Genomic DNA, 24,636 nt, shown 5'->3' on the forward strand with positions numbered 1-24,636 from the left:
CTTGTTAGCATGTGAAATTACTGAGCCCAGAAAAACTAACAACCCCCACACTCCAGGACCTCTCACCTTCTAAGATGGCCCATATTTGGTCTGTGGAATCTATATCTCCTAGGCCATTCTTGCCCCATCTCTTGCCTTCTGAGATGGCCACACTACCTGTGCAGTGTGTATCTCTCTAAATAAATTCACTTTCACTTTATTGTGGCTCGCTTTAGAATTCTTTCCTGTATGAAGTCAAGGAGCCTCACTTGTCAGGGTGTGTCCCAGTGATTTGCCCAAGACCTAGGACATGACTATCTTCTCAGGTCCCATTTTCCTGTAACACTTAGAATTGTGAAGTCAGTTTGCTCTGTTTCACCCTCTGGGCTCAGAGAAACCTTGTCTGAGGTTGGTATTCTGTGAGACAGTGTATGGCTAATTAGAATGGTCTACCTGTGAGTGCCAGGCCAGGGTCTGAAAGTCCAGGGCTGATTTTAAAAAATTCTCAGCGCTTAGAAAATGCCAGGTCTTTAGTAAATTGTCAATGTTAAGTATCATCTGTAAATAAAATTCATATTTTATGCCAAGACAAAAATTTAAACACAAACATTTCTCCTCTGCCCTTTGGCCTCCTCTCTCCACACTGTGCACTGTGTATCTGTATAATATAGGGACCAAACCTCCTCCATTGGCAGGAACATCTGCTCAACCATAAAGGTCAACATTCTCCTAGCATCAACATGACAACTCCTTAAAACATTCCTTCTTGATCTTGTAAAAGGTCACTATGACCCACCATGATGATGCTTAGATCTGGATTATGTAAATAACACATCATTTGATGTATGACCCTCTGTTTCAAGAAACATGAAACTATGCCTTCATTTCTAATTGGGTGACAGTTCTCAGAGCTTTCTGAGATGCTCTTCCCAGGTTATAATCCTTAAATTTGTATTGAATAAAAATTTCCATTTCTTTATTAGATTGCCTGATTAATTTTTCATCGACACATCAGTCTAAACTTGGAGCTTCACATGCGTCCTCTTTTAATCCTTGCAATAATCCCAAATTAGGTATGACTATTCACATTTTAGAGGTGAGAAAGAAATGTGATCTATGCTCATGAAGCCTGTCAACAGGTATATGACACTAAGATGGAGAATGATAAACCAAAGTTCTGCCTTTACTTTTAAAGTGTATTATTACTAATCCCGCAGAGAGAAAAACATAAGTAGAAGGGTCAGTAACCTGCTGCCTCTTGGGGATAAAGGGTGCTGTGTCCTTGGAAAAGTCAAAGCCGCCCCAAAGCTGCAGCTTTTATTAGATTTCCGCCATTTCCCCTTAAGAAAAAGGAGGCTGTGTCATAAATCTTTTATTATTCTGATTATGTATGGTCCAGCGTGGACTTAAATATGCATCTAAGGAATAAACATAAATTACTGAAAAGGCACTAGGACTCGAGCAATGTATATGCACCGCGTGTTCTGCACTCTGCAAACTTTCCTGGCGCAGTAGTTCCCGCATCCGCACCAGGACACCGGCACCGCCGTTACCTGCCCTACAGTAAACGATCCGGACGGTCTCGGCCGCCAGGGCTCGCCCACTCCAGTCCACTCCCCGCCCACTCCCCAGCCGCCCCGCCCACTCCCCAGCCGCCCCACACACTCCGCGGAGCTTTTCCGTTTCCGGGCGACGTTTGTGAAGCTCAACATGTCGCTGCTAGGTCGGGTGTTCTTTGCTCCGGGCCGCGGTCCTCGGCGGGTAAGGGGGCAGGAAGCGCCCAGGGCCCTCCTCGCCCCGCCATTAGCCCCCTTTTTGGGGTTCGCAGAGCCAAGATGAGGGGGTCCCTGGGTACCCGGAGAAGCACAGAGCGTGGACCCGCGCGCGCGGCGGGGCGAGGACAGGGTGTCCTGCGGAGAGAGGAGCGGGAGCCGGGGACGGGTTTCGGGGGAAAGTCACATTCTGTGGCTGATGGAGGAAGCCCTGATTCGTGTTTGTGTATGCGTGGAAGGGGAGAGGAGGGCACGCCATGGTTCTCAAAGGGTTTCACATTCTTAGAAGTTTTAAAGTCGTGTGTAGAGAGCAGGACCCTGTACACACCGGCCCTTTTGGGGGGAAGGGAGGGACCAGGGTGGAGAGTGGGGCCCGGTGGGAGCGTTGTCCTTATCTGCAGTATTTTTTTTTTTAAATAGACTAAATTTTTTTAGAGCAGTTTCAGGTTTATAGCAGAATTGAGCAGAAAATAGAGTTCCCACATAGCCCTCCCCACCTTCAACATCCCTCATCAGTGGCAGATTTGGTACAATTGATCTGCAGTCTTTTTTAATGAAAGAAATTCATTTAAGTGTTAGTTGTGCAGTTAAACAGTAATACAAACATATTCACATTAAAAAAAAAAACAACTCAGAAAACAAAATCCAGCTTTTTACACTTCCCTTCCTAGAGGCAGTGCCACGGAGCTGCATCTCCTGCTGGTTTCCACTTCTTTCTCCCCCATATTTCTGTTGTTTTGTTTTGTCAACATCTCTGCGCTAGACCCATAGTCAAAATTAAGTGTACAAGGGAAGACAGCTGGAGGGGGAAGAAAGAGAAAGGAAAATAAAAAGCAAGAATATCCAAGACAGCTCCTTCCCCCAACTAAATGAAGAAATCTTAGCTAAATTAAACTAAACCAAAAATCACAATTTTCTTAGCTAGGTAGAAAAGTTAATCTGCCAACTGTGAAAACACTTTTCAGTTTTGATAGAATCCGCAGGAATGGTTTTCTTTTTTGTAAAACACGGTCGAATTCTAAATTCCAGATTCCAAAGGTGAACACAGGGAAATGGCGTAATGAGTCTCTGACGTAAAAGAGAGATTTGTTCAGTGCTAGATTTTATTCGTATTATTTTCTCTTCCTGTAGAGATTTAGGTCATAAGTTATTGTAAAAGGAGGCTATATTTTCTGATCTCTTCTTAAAGAATTCTCTTATTTGAATCCTACGGTGGGTCTGTATAGTAGAAAAGTCTTCAGAGTTTTTTTCAAAACACAAATCAGTAAGATTGTAGTAACACGGTCGCACGGACTGTGTCCCACCTCTTCTGACACCATTAGACAATACAGTATGAGAAGGTGAAAATGAACTCATTTAAAAATTAACTGTAATCACAGCTTTGAAATTCCTTTACTTAAGAAAAATGAAAGGTTTGAGGATGGGGGTTTGAAGGCAAGAGGGGCTCACATAGACCATGTTTCTCTCCTGGCACGTGCAGACTTGGATTTGAATTCCTGAAAGAAGAAAAGTCTTAACATTTGTGAAGTGGGGAGTGGTTTCAGGGAACATGATGTTTTTGTGGGTGAATACAAGTTACAAGTAAAGCCCTGATGTGAATACTTTAATTACCAAGAACCATGAGAAATGTTTCATTTGACATAAACCCTACTTATGAAGTGCTGCATTGTACTATTAGCTAGTAGGTCTTAGTTCAGTGTAAACTTTAAAGAGAATTGGCTCTTTGCCTGGCCCTGGGGATGCAAAGATTAAAAAAATATAAACCCTGCTCTCAAGTTGCTCTCAGTTTCACTGAAGAAAACATCCACTCATTCAGTAGTTGATCAGGAAATGCTAATTAAGTGCCTACAAAGTGTTGGGCATTCTTTGGGGATCCTTAGTTGAAAGCTGTCTCTACCACCCTTGAGTTAATAACCTCGTGCGTGTTTTTCAAGCTGTGGATAATAACTTATGAGTGGACGTTGAAGTAATTTAGTGGAACAGAATGACTTAAAGGAAAACAAAATGGGATAGAGTAGGAAATCGTAGACTGAAAATGCAGATGTGTATTAGAATGTATATATGAACCAAACAGTGTGTGCCAAGAGGAAGTAGGGAAGGCTTCATGGAGGAGGTGGCTCCTAGAGCTGACTTTTGATGGAGGAGTTGGAATTTATAGGCCCAGAGAAGGATAGCACGTATCAAGAAGTGAAGGAGCATGGGCTACTTTTAAAAATTCAAATGATTTGGCACTGTGGAGTTTCTAAAGTGGAGTAGTGGAAAGTGAGAAAAGTGCATAGAGAGGAGACTGGACAGGCTGCTGGGGGCGGCCAGGGCATGGTGGGCTCCACTTGCTTATGCAGCAGATCAAACATGTACTATGTGTTAGGCACTGTACTAGAGAGATGGGCACAAGAAAAAGAGCCGACTCCTGCTCTCAGAAAGCTTGCAATCTACTGACATTATGGTATAATATGGTTTGTGTTATGATGAGTGTTCTTGATCTCAGACGGGGTCCAAATAAATAGCATTCCTCTCCTCCAGTCTGAAAAACAAGAGTAAAGGTGGAGGCCAGAGTATCCGTTGTTATGGTTTGGTATGAGAGGCAGTTGTTCATACTAACTGGATTTCCTGAATCAGCCTCAGGAGGAGGGCAGAACTCCTGCTCCCTCCAGGCAGCTAGCTCCCAGGAGGAAGGCAGTTTAAGAAGGACTACTCATGCTCAGGTGTTCTCTCAAAATTTACTGGTGAGATAAACCGTTTCTAGGGGGACGGGGTACTAAGGGGGCGAAAAGAAGCCTGGAGTTAAATTAACTGAGCTCCTTTCTGGGGGAAGTGAATTTTCAGGATTGGGGAAGAAACACTTCCCATTCGCAGTGGGAGAAGTGTACAGTTGATGGCGTGTGATTTGGGGGTTATGCATTTCAGCTGAGATGTGAAGGATTAGTGGGCGCTAGCCCGGGGAGGGGGAGGGTAAGGAAGTTACAGGCAGAGAGTGGCCTGTGTGAAGGCCCAGACTAGACTTACAGGTAGCAAGTTAGGACGCAGGTGGTGAGAGACAAGCCAGTGAGCGGCCTCCGAGCCATATTAAGGAGTAAGAGCGTTGTCCTGAAGGCGTGGGAGTGGGAGTGAGAATGGAGGCAAATGGTCAAACCCTGGGTAGACCTCTCCCCATGGTGGCCTCAACCAGGGAAAGGCAGTGTATGAGAGACTTGAAGTCTCCTGATTTCAGGAGGTGACTTGAGAGGCCTTGGTGGCTGGTTGGTGAGGGCAGGGGGCTGAGAAAGGAAGGTTAGGCCGTGCTGAGGGGGGTAAGCAGCACTTTCACAGTTGTGAGCAGGAAAGTGATGTTACCAGGGGGGCCTGCAGGTGGGGAGACCAGAGCGCTAGTAAAGTGATGCGAGTCTGAACTAAGGGCGCTGTTGGAGCTGTTTGGAACTCTAGGCCTTCACAGTTGTTGAAATGATGTTGCCATTTACCTTTAGTCCTGATTTATTTTATTCCCTATGCAATTTCCAGCTGCGGGTTAATATCTCCACCTAAGTAGTCCACAGGCGTTCCAGGTGAAGCATTTCTAATCAGAGCTGGTTATTGTCAGTTTGGTCTTCTCATGTCAACCCAGGCATTTCGCTTACAGCATCACTACACGTGCAGCTGTCTGAACTGAAAAACTCCGTCATCTGCAGCTCTCCACTTCTTGGTCACCATTTCCAGTTGATTGGCTTCTGAGTTTAGGCTAATCAGCATGTTAAATTTCTGTGCAAAGTATTGTCTTATCTTAATTTCTACTCTCATCACTTCTTACCTAGACTTAAGCCTTTTGTTTGACTTACCTCCATTTCCTTGCAGCTCACAGTTAAATCTTATTTGTAAAGCACAAAGGCAATGCATAAAGTAATAGAGATTTTGAGGTGAAGGTGAAAGGAGAAAAGATTCTATCTGCCAAATGGCCTTGATCAAAGAGGGAGACCTCTTTGCTTGCTGTTAGTGAAATAGGTCAAAGTGTGCTGAGGTTGGGCTTTGAAGCAAGAAAAAAATAGTTGGACCAGATGGTACTGTAATAATTAACTGTGTCCTTATTTTCTGGGACTTTCCATCAGCAAATAATTTTATTTGCTAACCTCCCACCCCTTCTGATGGTGGCGTCCAGGCTAAGTCACCATCTCTTGTGTCGCCTGCTATAAAAGCATCCCCTATTCTCCCTGCTTCCAGTCTTGCTTCCTACATTTCATTCTCAACTTAGTAACCAGACAATCTCTAAACTTAAGGAAGATCATGTCAGTCCTCTTCGCAAAACTTTGAAGATCTTGCCCACTTGACTTAGAGTAAAATTGTAAGTCCACATAGTGGTTGACTTCAGCCTGTATGAACCAGTCCCCTTTACTGACCTCCCCTCCTGCTCCTCTTTCCCCTCCCTCCTGATTCAGGCCCACTGGCCCTCTGACTCTTGCTCAGCATCTTCTGAGGGCCTTTGTCCTCATTCTCCCCTCTGCCTGAAAGAACCATGGGACTCATTCCCTCACTCCCTTTAGGTCTTTGCTCAAATGTCATCTCAGCAAGACCTTTGCTGACCACTCTGTTTGAAACAGCAACACTCTACCCATATTTTATGCTTTATTTTCCCCAACAGCAACATGCTAGTTTTTAGTATACTATATATTTCACTTAATTTATTTATCATCCCCCCTCCCCAGGATAATCTCCCTAAGGGTAGAGTATTGCATCTGTTTTGATCACTGTTGTATTGCCATTGCCTAGGACAGTGCCTGGGGCATAGCATGTGCCTAGTGAAAACTTGCTAAAAAGAAATAATATGAATTAATTCTAAACCTAATCATAATACCATGTTTGGTTCTAATTCTTTTTCATATAAGCAAATTCCCAAATCAAAACAAACCCCTTTCAAAAGCAGGGCGTCTGTTTCTTGGTTCAAAAAAGATAGTCATGTTTGTTTCGGCTAACATGATAGGGATCAGTAAGAAATGACTGGAATGACAGGCAAGCAGGAATGAAGGCGCCAGTTGAAAATTTCAAAGTGCCTGCTAATTTGTCTCTTTGATTTCATCTCCCTTTATTGTATAGTACTGGTGAAGCATCTGTTTGGTCTACATCTAATTGCATACAGATAAGAGTTGTAATAAAAATGGGGAATACACCTTGTAACACAGAGCAGCTACTTTTTCAAGGACTCATTGTTATAAGATGTGTCATTATTCAAAAAATGTAATTTCTGTCTTGCTACTGGTGACAGCTGCATTCAGCCTGGCCACTGGAGCTCGGAGTCCAGCTGACTTCTTTTTATGCTTGCTCAGCTTTACCTTCAAGTTGCTGTGGTAGTGAGATCTGTATTCTGCAGAAGCTTATGTCAGTGGCTTCTGCGCAGTGCCCTGTTTAAGTGAAGCGGCAGACAGGTGCTCAAGCAGCCCACACAGGCGTAGAGCTGGAACCTAACACAGCCTGAGGCAAGCCATGGGGTGGGTAGAGTCTGGGCTCTTCAATCTTTTTGAAGTTTGTAGGATCACTGTAGGGTTGTTGAAAGTCCTTAGTAGACCTGGCTCATGGTAAATATTGAATCCACTACTGTTATTTCCTGCTAGTCTTTTTTTCTAGGCATATATTTTTATTTATAGTTAAGAACATCCTATATATTTCTTTTTTCACTTAACACCATACAAGCATTTTCTTGTCCAGTTTCCAGTTGATAACTTGCCTGTCCTAAATCACTGACTACATTTATAATTATTTTCTTAGAGTAAATTTCTAGATAATTCAGAACAACTGATGGCAGGCTATTCAACTTAACGTTGTAGCAGGAAATTATAAATTCCGGAGTTTTAATCTTGCAACCATGACCTGATAGGGAATATCATAGCCCACTGATGTGATTATTAAACTCAGTAGGAGCTCTGTGATTAGAGAGAGGCAATAGACAAGATGGTTATAATCTTGGTCCTGTAACTTGGTAACATAATTAACTTCTCTGAGCCCCTCCTGTACAATGGGATAAAAATAATGTGTATTTCATGGAGTGGTAAAGATTAGTTAGATACGTAATCCTGACATATGGTAAGCACTTAATGAATATCAGCTTTTTATTGCTTGTTATTCTGTTCAGCACTTAAAAGTTTGTTTTCATACTTAAAAATGAGAGAATGAAGTATAATCAGTTTACAATGTTATCATTTATATACTTTTAATTAAATGAGAGAATGGCAGTGATTTTGACAAGTAATATGAGAGTAAGCTGTAAAATATAAGATAGGGCAAGTATTTTTCAGTTCAAAATGGTTTAATTTTCCCCCATTTTAAATATAGCAAATATTTTTTATGTTAGTACAATAATTATTCTATATATTAGAATATAAAATATTTTAAATTTATTATCTAGAAGATAACATGAGAAGAAGCATTTGATTTAATAAACCTAATAAAGGACATTTTGTAACTTTCTTCAGTGATTCAAAGATGGAATGTGACTTTTATCCAAATTATCCTTGTTAAAAGATGAATGCTTTATGTAAGTTTTTTTAAAGTTAAATTTAAGCAAAACATCTAAACTAATAGAGTGTTTCCTATGTGTGACACAATTTTCTAGGTTTATTATTTATATTAACTCATGTAATCCTCACAATGTCCTATTAGAAAGATTCTATTATTATCTCTAATTATAGAAGAAACTGAGGCAAAAGAGGTGATAGAACTTGCTGAAGTTTATATGACCAGGGAGAAAATTTTGTCCTATGTAGTCTAGCTCTAAAGCTCATGCTTTTAACCATTTCCACTGTTACTTAACATTCCAACAGAAAAAGAAGAAAACTTGATTAAATACAATACCAATATGTTTACAGTGAGTTTATGTTAATCTAAGAATTTGATTAATGTTAAAGAGTAAGTTTTAAAAAATTTATCTCTTTTGTGGGAATACAAGTATGCAAATTTCTTTTCTTTTCTTTTCTTTTCTTTTCTTTTCTTTTCTTTTTTAGTTTTTCAGTTACGGAACACAAATATTATATCAAACCACTGACGCTTTTCAGTCTAAATTCTTTCCACCTGTTCAAAATGTGATGCTACCACCAAACAGTTTCCAAGGAAAAGTAGCATTCATTACGGGGGGAGGCACTGGCCTTGGTAAAGGGATGACGACTCATCTGTCCAGCCTAGGGGCACAGTGTGTGATAGCCAGCCGGTAAGTCAGTTTCAGCAAGTTGCCTAGCAGGAGTCTATCGATGGGATAATTCTGTGCCACATTGTTGAAAACATTGTTTGCCAGTTGTTTGATTTGTGTCTTAATCTTGTATGAAATATCCTTTAGGTCATTTAAATAAATCTCCTTGGAAAAAGTGTTAGTTTGTGATGATAGAAATAATGATTGATTATGGAACTGATATATACATTTCACAAATTCAGTGATAGAATTTTTTTCTGTATATGAATAGGAACTTAAAAAGTATTACAGTGAGGATGCTTTGCTTTCAAAAGTGATTATAATTGCTCATTCAATAGATGGTTAACCTTGTGCCAGGATAATGGATATAATGTTTCCATTTTCTATAAGATAGGCAGATATTTCAAAACATGTATTGTGATGAATGTAGGAAGGAGGAGACCATGTGGAAAGAATTTCTTCTTATTTAGGCGTGTCCTGGTACCTTATAACTACGTAAGTGTTGAGCTTTAGAGGCTGGTCAAAAAATCTACCCATTTCTCCAGTTTTGAACAGTGTAAAATTTTTAGGTAGGCTAATTAATAATCTGAATGACAAGTCATTATGTCATTTACAAGGGGCCAAGTGAATTTCTTTCTGATGTTTCCTTTAACGTAAATTGTCCAGAACATTTTTTTCATGTTATAATATTTTTGAGTGTTAAAATACTGTCTTCTTTGTAATACTACATAACGTACATGGTTTTTTTTTGTGTGTTACTCTCAAGAGTGTAAGACACTGAATGCGCATAGGTTGTCCAGACCTATCAATTTGGTCTAAAATCGACTAACATAGATTTTATAAATAACATTGATTTTATATAGTTTTAAGATAAGCTTACATCATTCCATGAATGTGTTTTCTTTCTAAAGCAGGCTTGGGCCAGGAAACAGATAGAAATGAATATAATTAAGGAAATAATTTTAAATCTGTGAGTAGATATAAATTAACTAGTCTAAAAGAAATTCAATAAATTAATGTCAGATGTATGAAAATTGCATGAATTTAACTTCTAGAAAATAAACTCATTCAGACTGTCTTGTTTGTAGATACAGATTTCCTATTGCCTCAAGAATGCATGTCTTTTAGCTATAGATTGTTTTTTTAATTTATGAAAAATAAAACATGAAATCGTTTCAGAACTCATGCAAAGTACCATGTGTTTATTTCTAGAAAAATTGATGTTTTGAAAGCTACTGCAGAACAAATTTCTTCTCAAACCGGAAATAAGGTATGTTAAAAAGTTATTTAAATCAGATTTAGGAATTATGCTTAAGTAATTTACTCATGCTTATAGTTTAGGAAGTCTGAAAAAAGGTAGGATTCTTTCTTTTTTCCTTTGTTATTTTGCAGGTTCATGCAATTCAGTGTGATGTGAGGGATCTTGATATGGTAAAAAACACTGTGTCAGAACTGATCAAAGTCGCAGGGCATCCTGATGTAAGTATAATGGTGATGAGGTCAAAGTTTGAGGCATTTGATATTGATAACATCTGCCAAGATGTAGGAAGGAAATAAAATATTGACGTGGACAAGTGCTGTGTTGAGAAGCATCTGTTTTCCGTCTGCTAGCAAAAAGCCATCTCTGCTTAAAGCGGGGAATAGATTAGGAGGAGTGCTATACCGTTTTCTTTCAAGAATACTTTAAAAATACATTTACAGTCATAGAACAAAAAAATCCTTCACTTTAATAAGTTAATGAAATAAGAGCAGTTATCTAAGAGCACAGTATCTACTTTAAATGGTTCATGCTCTTTGCTTTTCTTAATCACTTTTGATTATCTCTATCAGTGGAGGCAAATAATACAAACAAGGAAACCTACAAGGAATTCCAGATTTCTCCTTGTAAGAACTGAGATATACATTGGTATTTTGCCATTTTTTGGTTCACCTAAAAGAAGCCATTTCCTCCTGTAGTCTCAAAGAGAGTACTTTTCTATGTTAAAGCTGTTTTCAGACAGACCATAATATCTGCTGTTGTATCTGCTCTAAAACTAAAAAGAGTCTATTGCTAGTGAAGAAACAGGTCAATAACCAAGAGTTTCATTAGGTAAGTTAACCCAAAAATGACACCAGAAATTAAAGGCACTTTATTTGAGATTCTTTGAAGTAAAGTATAATTACGTGGTAGATATGTTAACAAGTCCAGACTCGTTCTGCTCACAGCATGACAGGCCAATAAATTGGGAGACGAGGTGTTGGGGCAAGAAATAGTGACTATTCGGAAAGCCGGCAGACCGAGAGGATGGCACACTAATGTCTTGGAGAACCATCCTGCTCCAGTCAGAACACAGGCTCCTTTTTTACCAAAACCCCCCCAAAACCCCCCAAAAAACAAACAAACAAAAAACCCAGGAGAGGGGATGTGTTGGTTGTTGCAAACTTCTTGATGTAGGAATTCTTTGTTCTTGCCGCCGTCCGTGTGGGTCAGGCCATGGTGTCCTTGTAAACCTCCAACAAAAACAAAGGTTATTGTCTATTCTGCAACTTGTCATCTTTATGTAAGTGCAGAAGTGTTAATATCCTTGAAGGTCAGAGCCTTTGGAAAAAGGCTCTCCTGTTTACCAGACAGGCTAAAAGCAACATTGTTTTACAAAAGGTGCAGAGCCAGCAAGAATGAACCTAGAAAGAAAGGGCCCTGGCACACTGGTTAAAACTAAAGGAACAGATCCAATACAGAGTCAGATTTGTTCTCCTCTATTACAGATATGCTTAACTGTATTTATATTTTAATAATAGACTCTACCCTAGTTTTGAGATGGAATTAGGATTCTAAAATTTGGTAAAGAATATAGGAGATATTCCCAGGCTCAAAAAAGTGAAACTGAACCAGATCTTATGATATTGTTTCATAGCAGACTGTGAACTTTAGCTTTATTATATTATTGGGAATAATAACTTTCAGAAATAAAAGCCCTTAAGGGAAAATATTCTTCCTCATCTAAGTTTCTGTAACTTGCCTTATTCATTATTAGATTGTGATAAACAATGCAGCAGGGAATTTTATTTCTCCCACTGAAAGACTCTCTCCTAATGCTTGGAAGACCATAACTGACATAGTTCTAAATGGCACAGCCTATGTGACACTAGAAATTGGAAAGCAACTAATTAAAGCACAGAAAGGTATGTTTATTCTTCACATATTTATCGGGTCCCTATTGTGTGCAGTTTTGGTGCTAAGCCCTGGGATACTTACAGAAATCAATGATACAATGTCTGTACTTGTCCAACTCATAATCTAATAGGGAAGAAAGATACTTTTACCATATGCTATGATCTAAGCTTTAATGTTATGTTTCAAGTGCATTGGAAATCCAGAGACAGGAGTGACTAACTCTCCCTAGGGATGATTAATTATCGGGTTGAGGAACAAGACGCAATTTGAGCTGAGTTTTCAAAGATCAAGACATGGAGAAGGGGGAGGGAAAAGGAATGTAAATGTCCATGGGAAGAGGCTCCGTGTGGGAAAAGCAGAAGGGTGGGAAAAGCAGAAGGGTGTAAGGACTGGTTACAGATGGGGAGGGAGAGTGGTGGGAAATGATTATGGGAAATGAGTTAGGGGGTGTCATTGGGAAAGTTCTCAGTACCAAAATGGGGGAATTTCATGTTAATTCAGAGGAAATGGGGAATTATTTCCTTATGGCTTTCTCTTGAAGGTGTCTCATAAAGAATATGCTGTGATTAGAAAGGTTACTGGAAACAATGTGGTGGGTAGAAAGACCATTCTAATCTAGAAAGATTAGAAAGACCGTTCAAGAGGATTTTATTTTTTTTTCATCAGGATAGAGGGCATGAGGGATAAAGTAGAAGGCATTTAGAAGATAAGGTCTGTAGGTCTTACTGATGAGCTGAGAGAGTTTTTAGCTGGAGTGAGTAGTTTAGATGATGATGACATCGGTGAGAAAACTGGAAGGAGACTAGATTTAGAGAGACATTAACTAGGAGGCCGTTTCTGTTTAGTACTGTGAACAGACTTCTTTATAAAAGTTCATACAATATAAACGGTAAATATATTTGTAATGTATTTACGTGTGTATATACATGTACGTCCAGAACCAGTGTACATGTATTCATTCAACAGACACTTACAGACTTCCGTGTACCAAGCGCTGTGCTGCAAGCCCAAAGGACAGAGGGGGACAAGACGTTGTCCCTGAATGAGCTGTGGTTAGGACATGAAGGATGGGGGTATTTTCTCAGAGAGGGTGGAGGGTATTCTCAACAAGGATGGGAGGAAGAGTCCTTGTATTCCTTGAAGGATGTCCTTTGGGGTTTGAAGGTAGAAAGGAAGGCGTGGAGCTGGCCACATTCCTTCTGTTCATTCAGAGCTTTTGCCTCATTAGATTCAATTTCTTCTGTACAGTGTGGGTAATTCTCGGACCAGCTTGAGAAAGGATGTAGGAACAGACAGACGGATGTTAGAAAGGCACTAGATTTTTTCCTTTTTGTGTGCTAACAACTTCCGTCCTTTCTCCATGCACTCACTGAAACTGAAACCCCAGGTCACTCATTCCCACTACAGCAACTTGGCTATGATTGAGATTTGGAGTTTGCATGAATTTTTTTTTTTTAAGGGATGGATGGTTGGGAAGGGAAACGGAGAAGTGTGGGTTGACTTCTCTTCTCTTCTCTGTCTGAGGATCCTTGAATGTACACATCTTTGTACGTGTAAGGAAAGTATCTTCATCTTCTCTATCTCTTCCTTCTCTGTGTCTGTCTGATTTTGTCTCACCATAACTCTTATTCATGTCTCTGATTCTGTCTCTCTCTCTTCTTCTCTGCCAACTTTTCACTTTTGGTTCTCTTTTTCTCTCATCATCTTGATCTTTCTCAACACTTGGTATTTCTCTGCCTCTCTCATCACTTGGTGTTTCTCTGTCTCATTTTTCTTTTATTTTATCTCTTGCCCATCTCTGTTACTCTTGATTTCTGCCTGACTCTCCCTTCTTTTCTCATTATTGTCTTTCGTTTTAACATAGACTTTGATCTATTTTTATTCATCACATTGTATTAAAATTCTATGGGCTTCATTAAAAGTATACTAGCTAAAACTTCTAGGAAGATGGAGCCAGTTTTTATTCTTCCAAGATTCCTGCAAACTGTAGATGTGTAACCTCCAGGGTTTTAAGGACCTGCATTAGTGGGCTGTGGAGAGCACAGCGCACGGGTCTATACTGGGATTGGAGCAATAATCAAGGAATTCAGGTGCTGATGATCTCTAACATGTGTCAAGCTGGTAAATGTGGAAGTCAGTTTAGGAGGCAGGCAATCTGTGATAATCCATGGTCAGAAGTATGTTAGGTGGTCTGGCTTCGAGGATGGCAGCCAAAGTAAGAGATCTAGGAGGTCAGACTAGAGAAGGTAAGGGCACTAGCAACTGGAAGACATGCTCACTTGCTGAGGGCAGGGATTGGTGATGCTGTGCACTCAGAGAGGGGCTAACAGATGACTGAGGATCGAGAGAATTGTGGCCTTAGCAGGGGCAGAGAGCTAAAATTAGAGGGACATTTTTAAAGTATGTTTCTAAGCACTATTGATGCAAAATTAACAATTTTGAACAAATAAAAGATGCACAAAACTCCTGAAGCCCTCAGCCCAATGTGCCACGAAAGTCAGTAACTATATGGCTGAGCCTTTTGGGGAAGGACATTGAAATTATCATGCTGAGATCCATTCATCACTAGATTACCATGTATAAATGTAAATTTAGTAAATAAGATAGAAAAGAGTACCTAATTTTATTAAAGAATTGGGAGAACTTGCCATGAGGAGAGATAAAAAGAAAGCATAATATGTACTTTTATTTAAAAGTGTAGTCACAACGGTCATGGATAGGATAAATACTGAATTTTTCCTTCAACCCCTAGAGGTCACTAGAAATAAGAGATACCTCTTGAAACTCACAAGAGGTGATTTTGGGACATATAATAAGCATTTTATTCAAGTAGGTTAATAATAATACTTTATACCGCTACAGTGCTTTGTAATTTACAAAGTACTTTGACATACCAGTATGGAACCAGTATGAAACCCAGCATTATTGTATGCTGAAATACAGATAGATTAAAGGAGTAAGTCAGTGCATGATATAGCTCTAATGTGTGTATTATTTTTAGGTTGCTAAATGTGAGGTAAAAGTTATATATAGTGAAGTCCACAGATTTTAAGTGTATAAATTGATGTTTTATAAATTTACACACTTAGGTAACCATTACCCAAACCAAGACATAGAACATTTCCACTGCCTCCAAATGCTCCCTTTTGCCACTTTCTACTTAATCCTCACTATATTTTTAATCCATTTTTAATTGAGTTGTCTTTTTATAATTTAAAAAATTTTAGATTTTTTTATTGCGGTAACTGGTTTATAACATATATATGTTTTATGAGTGCACTATTCTATTTCTGCTTCTACATACAATACAGTGTGTTCACGACTGAAAACAGTTTCCATCTGTCACCATACTGTTGATCCTCTTTACTCATTTTGCCTTGTCCCCTCCCTTTCCCCTCTGGTAACCACTACTGTGTTCTCTGTACTTATGTGTTTATTTTTGTTTGGTTTGTTCATTTATTTTGCTTTTTGTTTTTGTGTGTGTGTATTTTATTTTTGCATATGAGTGATATCATACGGTATTTATCTTTCTCCACTGACTTCTTTCACTTAGCATGATACCCTCAAGGTCCATCCATTTTGTCACAAATGGCAAAATTTCATCTTTTTAATGGCTGAGTAGTAGTCCAGTGTGTGTTTGTGTGTGTTTATCACATCTTTATCCATTCATCTGTTGATGGATGCTTAGCTATTCTGATATCTTGGGTGTTGTAAATAATGCTGTGATGAATAAAGAGGTACATATATCTTTTCAAATTAGTGTTTTCATATTCTTTGGATAAGTGCCCAGAAGTGGGATGCCTAGATCGTATGGTAGTTCTATCCTGAATTTTTTGAGGACTCTCTATACCACTTACCATAGTGGCTGCACCGTTAGACATTCTCACTAACAGTGTATGAGGGTTCCCTTTTTTACACATCCTTGCCAACATTTGTTATTTATGGTCTTTTTGATGATAGCCATTCTGAGAGGTGTGAGGTGATCGCTCATTGTGGTTTTAATTTGCATTTCCCTGAGGATTAGTGAAGTTCAGCACCTTTTCATCTACCTGTTGTGGAATTTCCTCATTTTTAGTATTTATTTCTCTTTTTTCTTCTGCTTGCATCACTTCTAGATTTCTGTCTTTGAGCTCACTATTTCTCTCTTCTGTAGGGTCTGCTCTATTTCCTGTGCTTTCTAATGTATTCTTCATCTTGTTTACTGAGTTCTTCCACTCTAGAATTTGTTTTACTATTTTTTTGAGTGTCAGTATTTTTGGTATAATATTCCTTTTGTTCATTAATTTTATTCCCAAGCTCATTGAATTGCCTTTCTGAGTTTTCTTGTAGCCTGTTGATTTTGTTCATGACAGTCAGATTGCAATATTCTGTGATTTTAAGTTTGATTTCTGGAGAATTGTCACTTTCATTTTGTGGTACAGTGTTACTGTGTTCCTTCGTGGTACTTGATGCATTGTTCTTGTGCTGGTGCATTTTAAGTAAGGAACTCATTTCTTTTTGAGTCTAATGATTGAAAAAGTTAGAAATTAGAAGCCTTTCTTTTCTTACCCAGTAGGTGGTGCTATAGCACAATTTTGGTTTCTCTTACCTGAGCGGCCTCTGGTCACATTTGAGTCTGTACTTTCCACTCTCCACCACCTCTGTGAGAGGTGTGGCCCATGCCTTTGTTATGGCTTCTTGTGCCTCGGGCTCATGGGTAGCTTACTTTTGCCAGTGTCGCTGGTGTTGCTGCCTGGTGCACCAAGATGGTGGACTTTTTTGACTGAGTCACAAGACTCTGCGTTCTAGGGGAGGGTGAAAGTAGAGGGGCCTGGGGTCACATGGGTGCCTCAGTGGCTGAAGGGACTGGGTCACAGGACCCACTGCTGCTGCTGCTACCCAGTTATCCATCGCTGTGGGCACTACTGTGTTTGGGAAGCCAGTTGTGAGGGCTGCATCCCCTTCTGTTCCCAGCTTTTCTGGGGCTGTGGGCTCAGCTGCTGGATTGCAGACCCTGCCTCCACTCTTCCTGGGTTCCGTCTCCTCTTTATGTTCCAGTCCACCCACCGTTAGATGTACAGATTTGTGGAATTCTCTGGAGTCCTGGGTGTGTTGGGCAGAGGCATCTATTGAATTTTAGATGTTTTACTGAAGGGGAGAGAGAAAGGTAGCTTTTCACTTTGCCAATTTGCTCTGTCTTTTTATTATTGATTTGTGGAAATTCTTTATGCAATCTGGTCTGAGTACTTTGTCAGATACAGTATGTGTTTAGAATAATTCCTTCTATTGTGTGGCTTGTCTTTTCATTTCCTTAGCAGTGTCCTTGATTAGCAGAAGAAATTTTAATTTTGATCCATCTGCCAAACTGTTTTCCAAATTGGCCGTACCATGTTGTGTTCCCAGTAGCAATTTACAGGTTGTAGTTGCACCATACTCTGGCCAACACTCACTTGATTATACAGTTGACTTTTGAACAACATGGATTTGAACTGTGCAGGTGCACTTACATGCAAATTTTTTTCGTGCTACAGTACTACATGATCTGAGGTTGGTTGAATCAGGGGTTGCTGAACCACAGATACGGAGGAGCCAAGTATACAGAGGGCTGACTATAAATTATATGTGCATTTTTTATTGCATGGAAGGTTGACACCCCCAACCCCTGTCTCTTTCAAGGATCAACCGTATTACATTTTAGCCATTCTAGGGTTGTGCAATCGTTTTTCACTTATGGTGTTAACATGTGTTTTCTTCATGACTAATGAAGGTGAGCATCTTTTTGTGTGATCATTCATCATTCGTATAGATTCTTTGAGGAAGTGACTGTTTTATTCCTTTGTCCAATTTTTATTGGGTTAATTTGTCTTCTTGGTATTGAATTGAAAAAGTTATTTTTATGTATTCTGATACCAGTTACTTTTCAGATCTATGTTTCGCAGATATTTTTCCAGTCTATGACTTGCCTTTCATGTCCTTAACAGTATTTTCTGAAGAGGGAAAGTTTTAAATTTTGCTATTTTCCAACTTTTCTTCTATGGCTCATGCTTTTTGGGTCCTATCTAGGGGATTTTTTTCCTAATCCAAAGCTGCAAGTAATTTCGCCCTTGCTTTCTTCTTGAACTTTTACAGTTTTCACTCTTACATTTAGGCCCATGATCCATTTTGAGTTAATGTTTATGTATGGTATGCAATGATGGTTAAGGTTAATTTTTTGCATTTTCCTGTCCCTATTGAAATACCTTGGTGTTTTTGTTGAAATAAATCAATTGATATATGTATATGTGTGTGTGTGTGTGTGTATACACACATACACACAAATATATATGTATATGGGTCAATTTCTGAAATCTCTGTTCTATTCACTTGATTTATATGTACATCATTATTTTGGTTTCTTTAAAATATATACATATATTACTTGTTATATGTATAGTATAAATTGATTACTTTAGCTTTATATTAACTTGAAGTGATGTAGTATTCTTTTTCAAAGTTTTTTTTTGCTATTCTGTATCCTTAGCATTTTCATATACCTTTTAGAATTAATTCAACAATTAAAAAAAAATGCCTACTGGAATTTTGACCAGGCTTGTTACAAATCTGTAGGTTATATTGAGGAGAGTTGGTATTTTGACAATGTCAAGTCTTTCAGTCCATCAGCATATGTCTTTCCATTTATTTAAATCTTCTTTAATTACTATCAGTAATGTTTTACTCTTTTCATTGTATAGGTCTTACATAAATTTTGTTAAACTTCTCCCAAGGTAATTTATATTTTCGATGCTATTGCAAAGGGTATTATTTTCTAAATTTTATTTTCTAATTGTTTTTTCTAGTGTTTAGAAATATAGTGGATTTGTTGTTATATATTGATCTTTGTCCTGCAAGGTTACTATACTCACTTATTAGTTCTTATAGCTTTTTTTTGTAGATTCTTTAGGATTTTCTGTATTGCTAATAATGTTATTTGTAAAAAAGATGATTTTTGTATCTTTATTTCCAGTATGTCTGTGTGCTTTTTCTTTTCTTTTCTCACCTTATTTTGCTTACTGGGACCTCAAGTATAATGCTGAATAGCAGTGGTGAAATTAATCGTCCCTGTTTGTTCCTCATATCAAGAACAAATCAAATACATTTCCTCCTGATCACAGTGTTTTTTTTTTAAAATCATGAATAGGTATTGAATTTGCCCAGTCTTCTTCCTATATTTATTGAGATAGCCATATTTTTTAGCCTGTTAATGTGGTGAATTACATTGATTAATTTTTGAATTTTTAAGTCAACGTTGTTCCTAGGCCAAACCCTGCTTGATTATGACATGTTATCTGTTTGTACGTTGCTGGATTTGTTTTCTTAAGGCTTGCTTTTTCAGCTTTCAGCTGTTGCTATTGAGTGAGCTAAAAGAAGAGCCATCCCAATGCTTACTTAGTTCAGAAATCAGTCACAATTTTAGGGAAGTTTATGTGCAGATGTTGCCTTCTCCTTTCCAGCTGCTCTGTCAGTCCTCAGCTTTAATTTGGAAACAGATGATATGCTGGATACAGCCCTGCCTTTTGAAATTGATATTATGTTTAAACTAAAAACATAAATGCCTCTGTGTCACTGCCAGAGACGTGTTAAATAAGTGTTCAACATAGTTTGATAGTCTTCACATTTGGTTGTTTTCCAGAGTCCTAAATTGCTTAATATTTGAGTAAGAATATTGAGCAGAAATGCTCTAATTTTAACTAAATTCTCTTCTTCCTTGTCTTTACTCTCCTTTCCTCCCTCTCCTCCCTCCTTCCTTCCTTTTTACTTTTTTAAAACACCTAACATTTACTGAGTGCTTATTCTGTATCAGTTTTTGTTTTAAGTGCTGAATATTTATGAACTCATTTAATACTTGTAATGACCCTGCAAAGTATAGTTATGGGTGGAAACTGAGGCACAGAGTTAGCCTTTTTTAATACATGAGGGTAAGATGTTTTTAATTCTCAGTTTTATGGATGAGAAAATATGGTTTGTTAAATACCTAATAAGTGTTCATTATTATTAAATTTGATGATTGACTTTTTAAAAGAATTGTCATAAATGGTCTAGTAGAAAAAAAGAAAGGAAAGACTGTATCTGTGATTGACCTTGGGAATTTGCAAATTCTTTGAGTTTTTAACACCCTGTTAATTTCTTGAAATCCAGCTGTTAATTACTTAACCAGGCAACATTCATCCTATTGGAACAGTGCTGTTTTAAATGTTTGAATCTCCTTTTTACACTCAGGGAGAATCAAAAGCAGCAGTGTCTCATTCTAAGCAGTGGGCTACCCATGTCATAAATAAAATCTAGAGAGAAAGAGAAGAGGAAAATAACTTTCACTTTCAGTATCTGAATTGTATAACAATGGCTTAACTTCGGTCCCACACCTCAGTACACATTTCGGTTAAATATGAATGAGAAGATAGAGCACTTTCTATTGGAGCATTGGCTTTGCATAAGTAACTGTCACTTTGTAAAGTCATTTTTATAATTTTGTTATAAGAGTAATGTAGTTAGCATCTGTTTTCAGTGTACTGCAATGGTGTACACTAAAGTTCTGCATACCTCCACTTTCACAAGGTGAGTTTGGAAACAAAGTATTTTTCAGAGATCTGAAAGACTGAGCTTTTGGTACATTAGAAGCAGTTACCATAATGTCTTAACATAACCATTCTTATTTCTCATGTCCTTAAAATGGTACTCCTGCTCCCTCTTCCACTCCCCATGTTTACTGAATTTTGTTTGCTCTGGAGTGTACAGAGGGAAAGAGAAACAATACATATCAAGGAGGAAAAAGAAACTTATCTGAATATTCTTCAAATGATTTTCCTTATAGCCCTTCAAACCTGTAGTCCTTTAAATTTCTTAAAGTTTCTACTGTTTCATAAAATATATAAATATAGTTTGATTCTTTTGCAAATATTAACTAATAGTATTATTTTATCCAGTATTGTGGCCAAGTAAGAAGTAAAAATCACTGAGTTCTCAGGAGTTAAATATTATTACTTCAAACTTTCATGCAGTCAATTTATTGAGAACCTACTGTGTCCTTGGCAATTTTTTAAGCTTGTTTGTAACTGGTCCATTGTATTGCAGCTATCTTTTTTTTCTTAATTGAAGTGTAGTCAGTTTACAATGTTGTGTCAATTTCTGGCTTACAGCATAATGTTTCAGTCATACATACACATACATATATTTGTTTTCATACTGTCTTTCACCATATGTTACTACAAGACACTGAATATACTTCCCTGTGCTATACAGCAGAAACTTATTGTATACCTATTTTATATATAGTAGTTAGTATCTGCAAATCTCAAACTCCTAATTTATCCCTTCCCACTACTTTTCCCCCCTGGTAACCATAAGTTTGTTTTCCAAGTCTGTGAGTCTGTTTCTGTTTTGTAAATAAGTTCATCTGTGTCTTTTCTTATTAAGATTCTACATTTAAGTGATATATATGGTATTTTTCTTTCTCTTTCTGGCTTACTTCACTTAGTATCACTATCTCCAGGTCCATCCATGTTGCTGTAAATGGCATTATTTTATTCTTTTTTATGGCTGAGTAGTATTCCATTATAGACATACATACATACATACATACATACATACATACATACATACATACCACAAGTTCTTTATCCAGTCATCTGTCAGTAGACATTTAGGTTGTTTCCATGTTTTGACTATTGTAAATAGCGCTGCTATGAACATTGGGGTGCATGTATGTTTTTGTATTAGCATTATATCCCTCCAGATAAATGCCCAGGGGTAGGGTGCTGTATCATGTGGTAAGTATGCTTTTAGTTTTTTGAGGAATATCCATACTGTTTTCCAAATACCATCAACAGTGTACTAGGGTTCCCTTTTCTCCACATCCTTGCCAACATTTGTTATTTGTGGGATTTTTTTATATGGAAGCATCATAAGTGCATATCAGTAGATGAATGGATAAAGAAGATGCAGCATATGTATGTAATGGAATACAACTCACACATAAGAAAAAAGAATATTTTGCTATTTGCAGCCTTTCATTCACTTTTTTTTTTCCACTTCAAAAACCAGAATTTTATAACTGGCTTAAACATTTCCATTGCATCAAAAATACCTAGAAATAAACTTAACCAAAAATTTACCTGTACTCTGACAACTGTAAAACATTGAAGGAAATTGAAGATGATACAAAGAAATGGAAAGATATCTTGTGCTCTTGGATTGGAAAAATCAACATTATCAAAATGGCTGTACTACCCAAAGCAATCTACAGATCCAATGGAACCCTTGTCAAGTACTCATGACATTTTCACAGAACTAGAACAAACAATTCCCAAATTTATATGGAACCATAAAAGATCCTGAACTGCCAAAGCAATCTTTTGTAGGTCTTTTTTTTTTTTTTTTTTCTCTCTCTCTCTTTCCTCTTTTTGTTCTCTTTTCTTACGGTTTGATGACTAGAGAAGTTCCTTTAACATTTGTTGTACAGCTGGTTTGGTGATGCTGAATTCTTTTAGCTTTTGTTTATCTGGGAAGCTTTTGATTTCTCCATCAAATCTGAATGAGAGCCTTGCTGGGTAGAGTGTTCTTGGTTGTAAGTTTCCCCCTTTCATCACTTTAAATATATTGTGCCACTCCCTTCTGGCCTGTAGAGTTTCTGCTGAAAAATCAGCTGATAACCTTATGGGAGTTCCCTTGTATGTTATTTGTTGCTTTTCTCTTGCTAATTTTAATATTTTCTCCTTATCCTTAATTTTTGTCCGTTTTTTGACTATGTGCCTTAGTGTGTTCCTATTTGGGTTGATCCTGGTGGAACTCTCTGCACTTCCTGTACTTTGGTGACTATTTCCTTTCCCAAGTTGGGAAGATTTTCAGTTATCATCTCTCCAAAGCTTTTCTCAGGTCCTTTGTCTCTCTTCTCTTTCTGGGACCCCCTATAATGTGAATATTAGTGTGCTTCATGTTGTCCCAGAATTCTCTTAAACTATCCTCATTTCTTTTCATTCTTTTTTCTTTTTTCTGTTCTGCATTAGTGATTTCCACTAATCTGTCTTCTAGCTCACTGATCTGTTCTGCCTCGTTTAGTCTATTCTTGGTTCCTTCTACCGTGTTATTCATGTCAGTGATTTTATTCTTCAACTTTCGGTATTCTTTATGTTTTCCAACTCGGCTAAAAACTTCACTCTGTGCATCTATACTCCCCTTGAGTTCTCTGAACATCTTCTCCATAATTATTTAAACTGTTTCTCAAATAAATTTCCTATCTCTTTATCACTTATTTCTTCTGGGATTTTATCGTGTACCTTGTCCTGGGAGATATTACTCTGCCGTCTCATATTGTTTATCTTTCTGTTTGTATTTTTAGGTAGGTTAGTTACATTTCTGGACCTTGGAGAGGTGGCCCGCTGTGGGAGATGTCCTGTGTGTCTCAGCCGTACACTCCTCTCTCGTCATCCAAAGGCTAGGGTCCAGCCGGTCCTGATGTAGAGTCTGGCCTGTGTTTGTGGACTCCTTCCGCAGGCTTTGGGATTGTTGTTTTCTTATTTCTAGTATCTGCCCCTGGTGGATGAGGCTAGACTAGAGGCTTATGCAGGTTTCCTGACAGAAGGAGCCAGTGCCTGCCCACTGCTGGTTGAAACTGTCCTGGACCTCTGGTGGGTCTGTGTTCTTTTTGATGAAAGCCATTCTGACAGATGAGAGGTGATACCTCACTGTGGTTTTGTTTTGCACTTCTCTGTTGATTAGCGGTGTTGAACATTTTTTCGTGTACCTGTTGGCCATCTGTATGTCTTTTTTGGAAATCTGTCTAGTCAGGTCTTTTGCCTATTTTTTAGCTGGGTTATTTGGTTTTTTGACATTGAGTTGTATGAGCTGTTTATGTATTTTACATATCAGCCTCTTATCAGTCATCTCATTCACCAGTATTTTTCCCATCCATTATGGTTTCATTTTGTCCATGGTTTCATTTCTTTTGCTGTGCAAAAGCTTTTAAGTTTAATTAGGTCCCATTTATTAATTTTTGCTTTTGTTCTTTTGTCTTGGGGGAGCCAAAAAATAATTGCTGTAATTTATGTCAAAGAGTGTTCTGCCTTATATTCTCTTCTAGGAATTTTCAGATCATGCATTTAGGTCTTTAATTCATTTTTAGTTTATTTTTGTGTATGGTGTGAGGAAATGTTCTAGTCTCATTCTTTCATGTGTAGCTGTCCAGTGTACAATATCATTTGAAAGCTCTTTATCTGCTAATTCTATCTTTTCTTATTTCTTCTCTTATTTCTAAGGGCTTTCTATTAACTAATTTTTCCCCAGGTTGTTTCTGTGTCTTTTTATGTGTAGTAATTTTTGGTTACATACTGTGAATATTAGGTTCTTGAGGGGTGTGTGTGTGTGTATGTATGTATGTTTGTGTGTGGTGTGCACATATGTATGTGCATTTGAATTTCCCTTTGAATTAAAAACTTGTGGATCAGCTTGATCTTTTCAATTTTATTTTACAACTTTATTTGTGTGAGTGTAGAGTAGACTTTACTTTTCGGCTAATTTAACCCTCCTACTAACGCACAGCCTTTCTGAACTTTCCACTGAAAATCCTGGATCTTCAT

General features: G+C 38.1%; 1 protein-coding gene across 2 annotated transcripts in view; it reads left to right on the top strand.

The window, feature by feature from the left end:
* The first annotated feature begins 1,642 nt into the window (after positions 1-1,642).
* The window catches only part of DECR1 (2,4-dienoyl-CoA reductase 1), a 31,732-nt gene continuing 8,738 nt past the window's right edge, over positions 1,643-24,636 (top strand). For both annotated transcript variants that reach the window (XM_031441390.2, XM_064480927.1), the window contains exons 1-5: positions 1,643-1,740; positions 8,714-8,916; positions 10,108-10,165; positions 10,288-10,374; positions 11,910-12,057. In XM_031441390.2, the coding sequence (XP_031297250.1) occupies positions 1,690-1,740; positions 8,714-8,916; positions 10,108-10,165; positions 10,288-10,374; positions 11,910-12,057 (547 nt within the window). In that variant the 5' untranslated portion in view covers positions 1,643-1,689. The remainder of the gene's footprint in view (positions 1,741-8,713; positions 8,917-10,107; positions 10,166-10,287; positions 10,375-11,909; positions 12,058-24,636) is intronic.

The sequence above is a fragment of the Camelus dromedarius genome, chromosome 30 (assembly GCF_036321535.1).
Source record: "Camelus dromedarius isolate mCamDro1 chromosome 30, mCamDro1.pat, whole genome shotgun sequence".
NCBI classification, from domain to species: Eukaryota; Metazoa; Chordata; class Mammalia; order Artiodactyla; family Camelidae; genus Camelus; species Camelus dromedarius.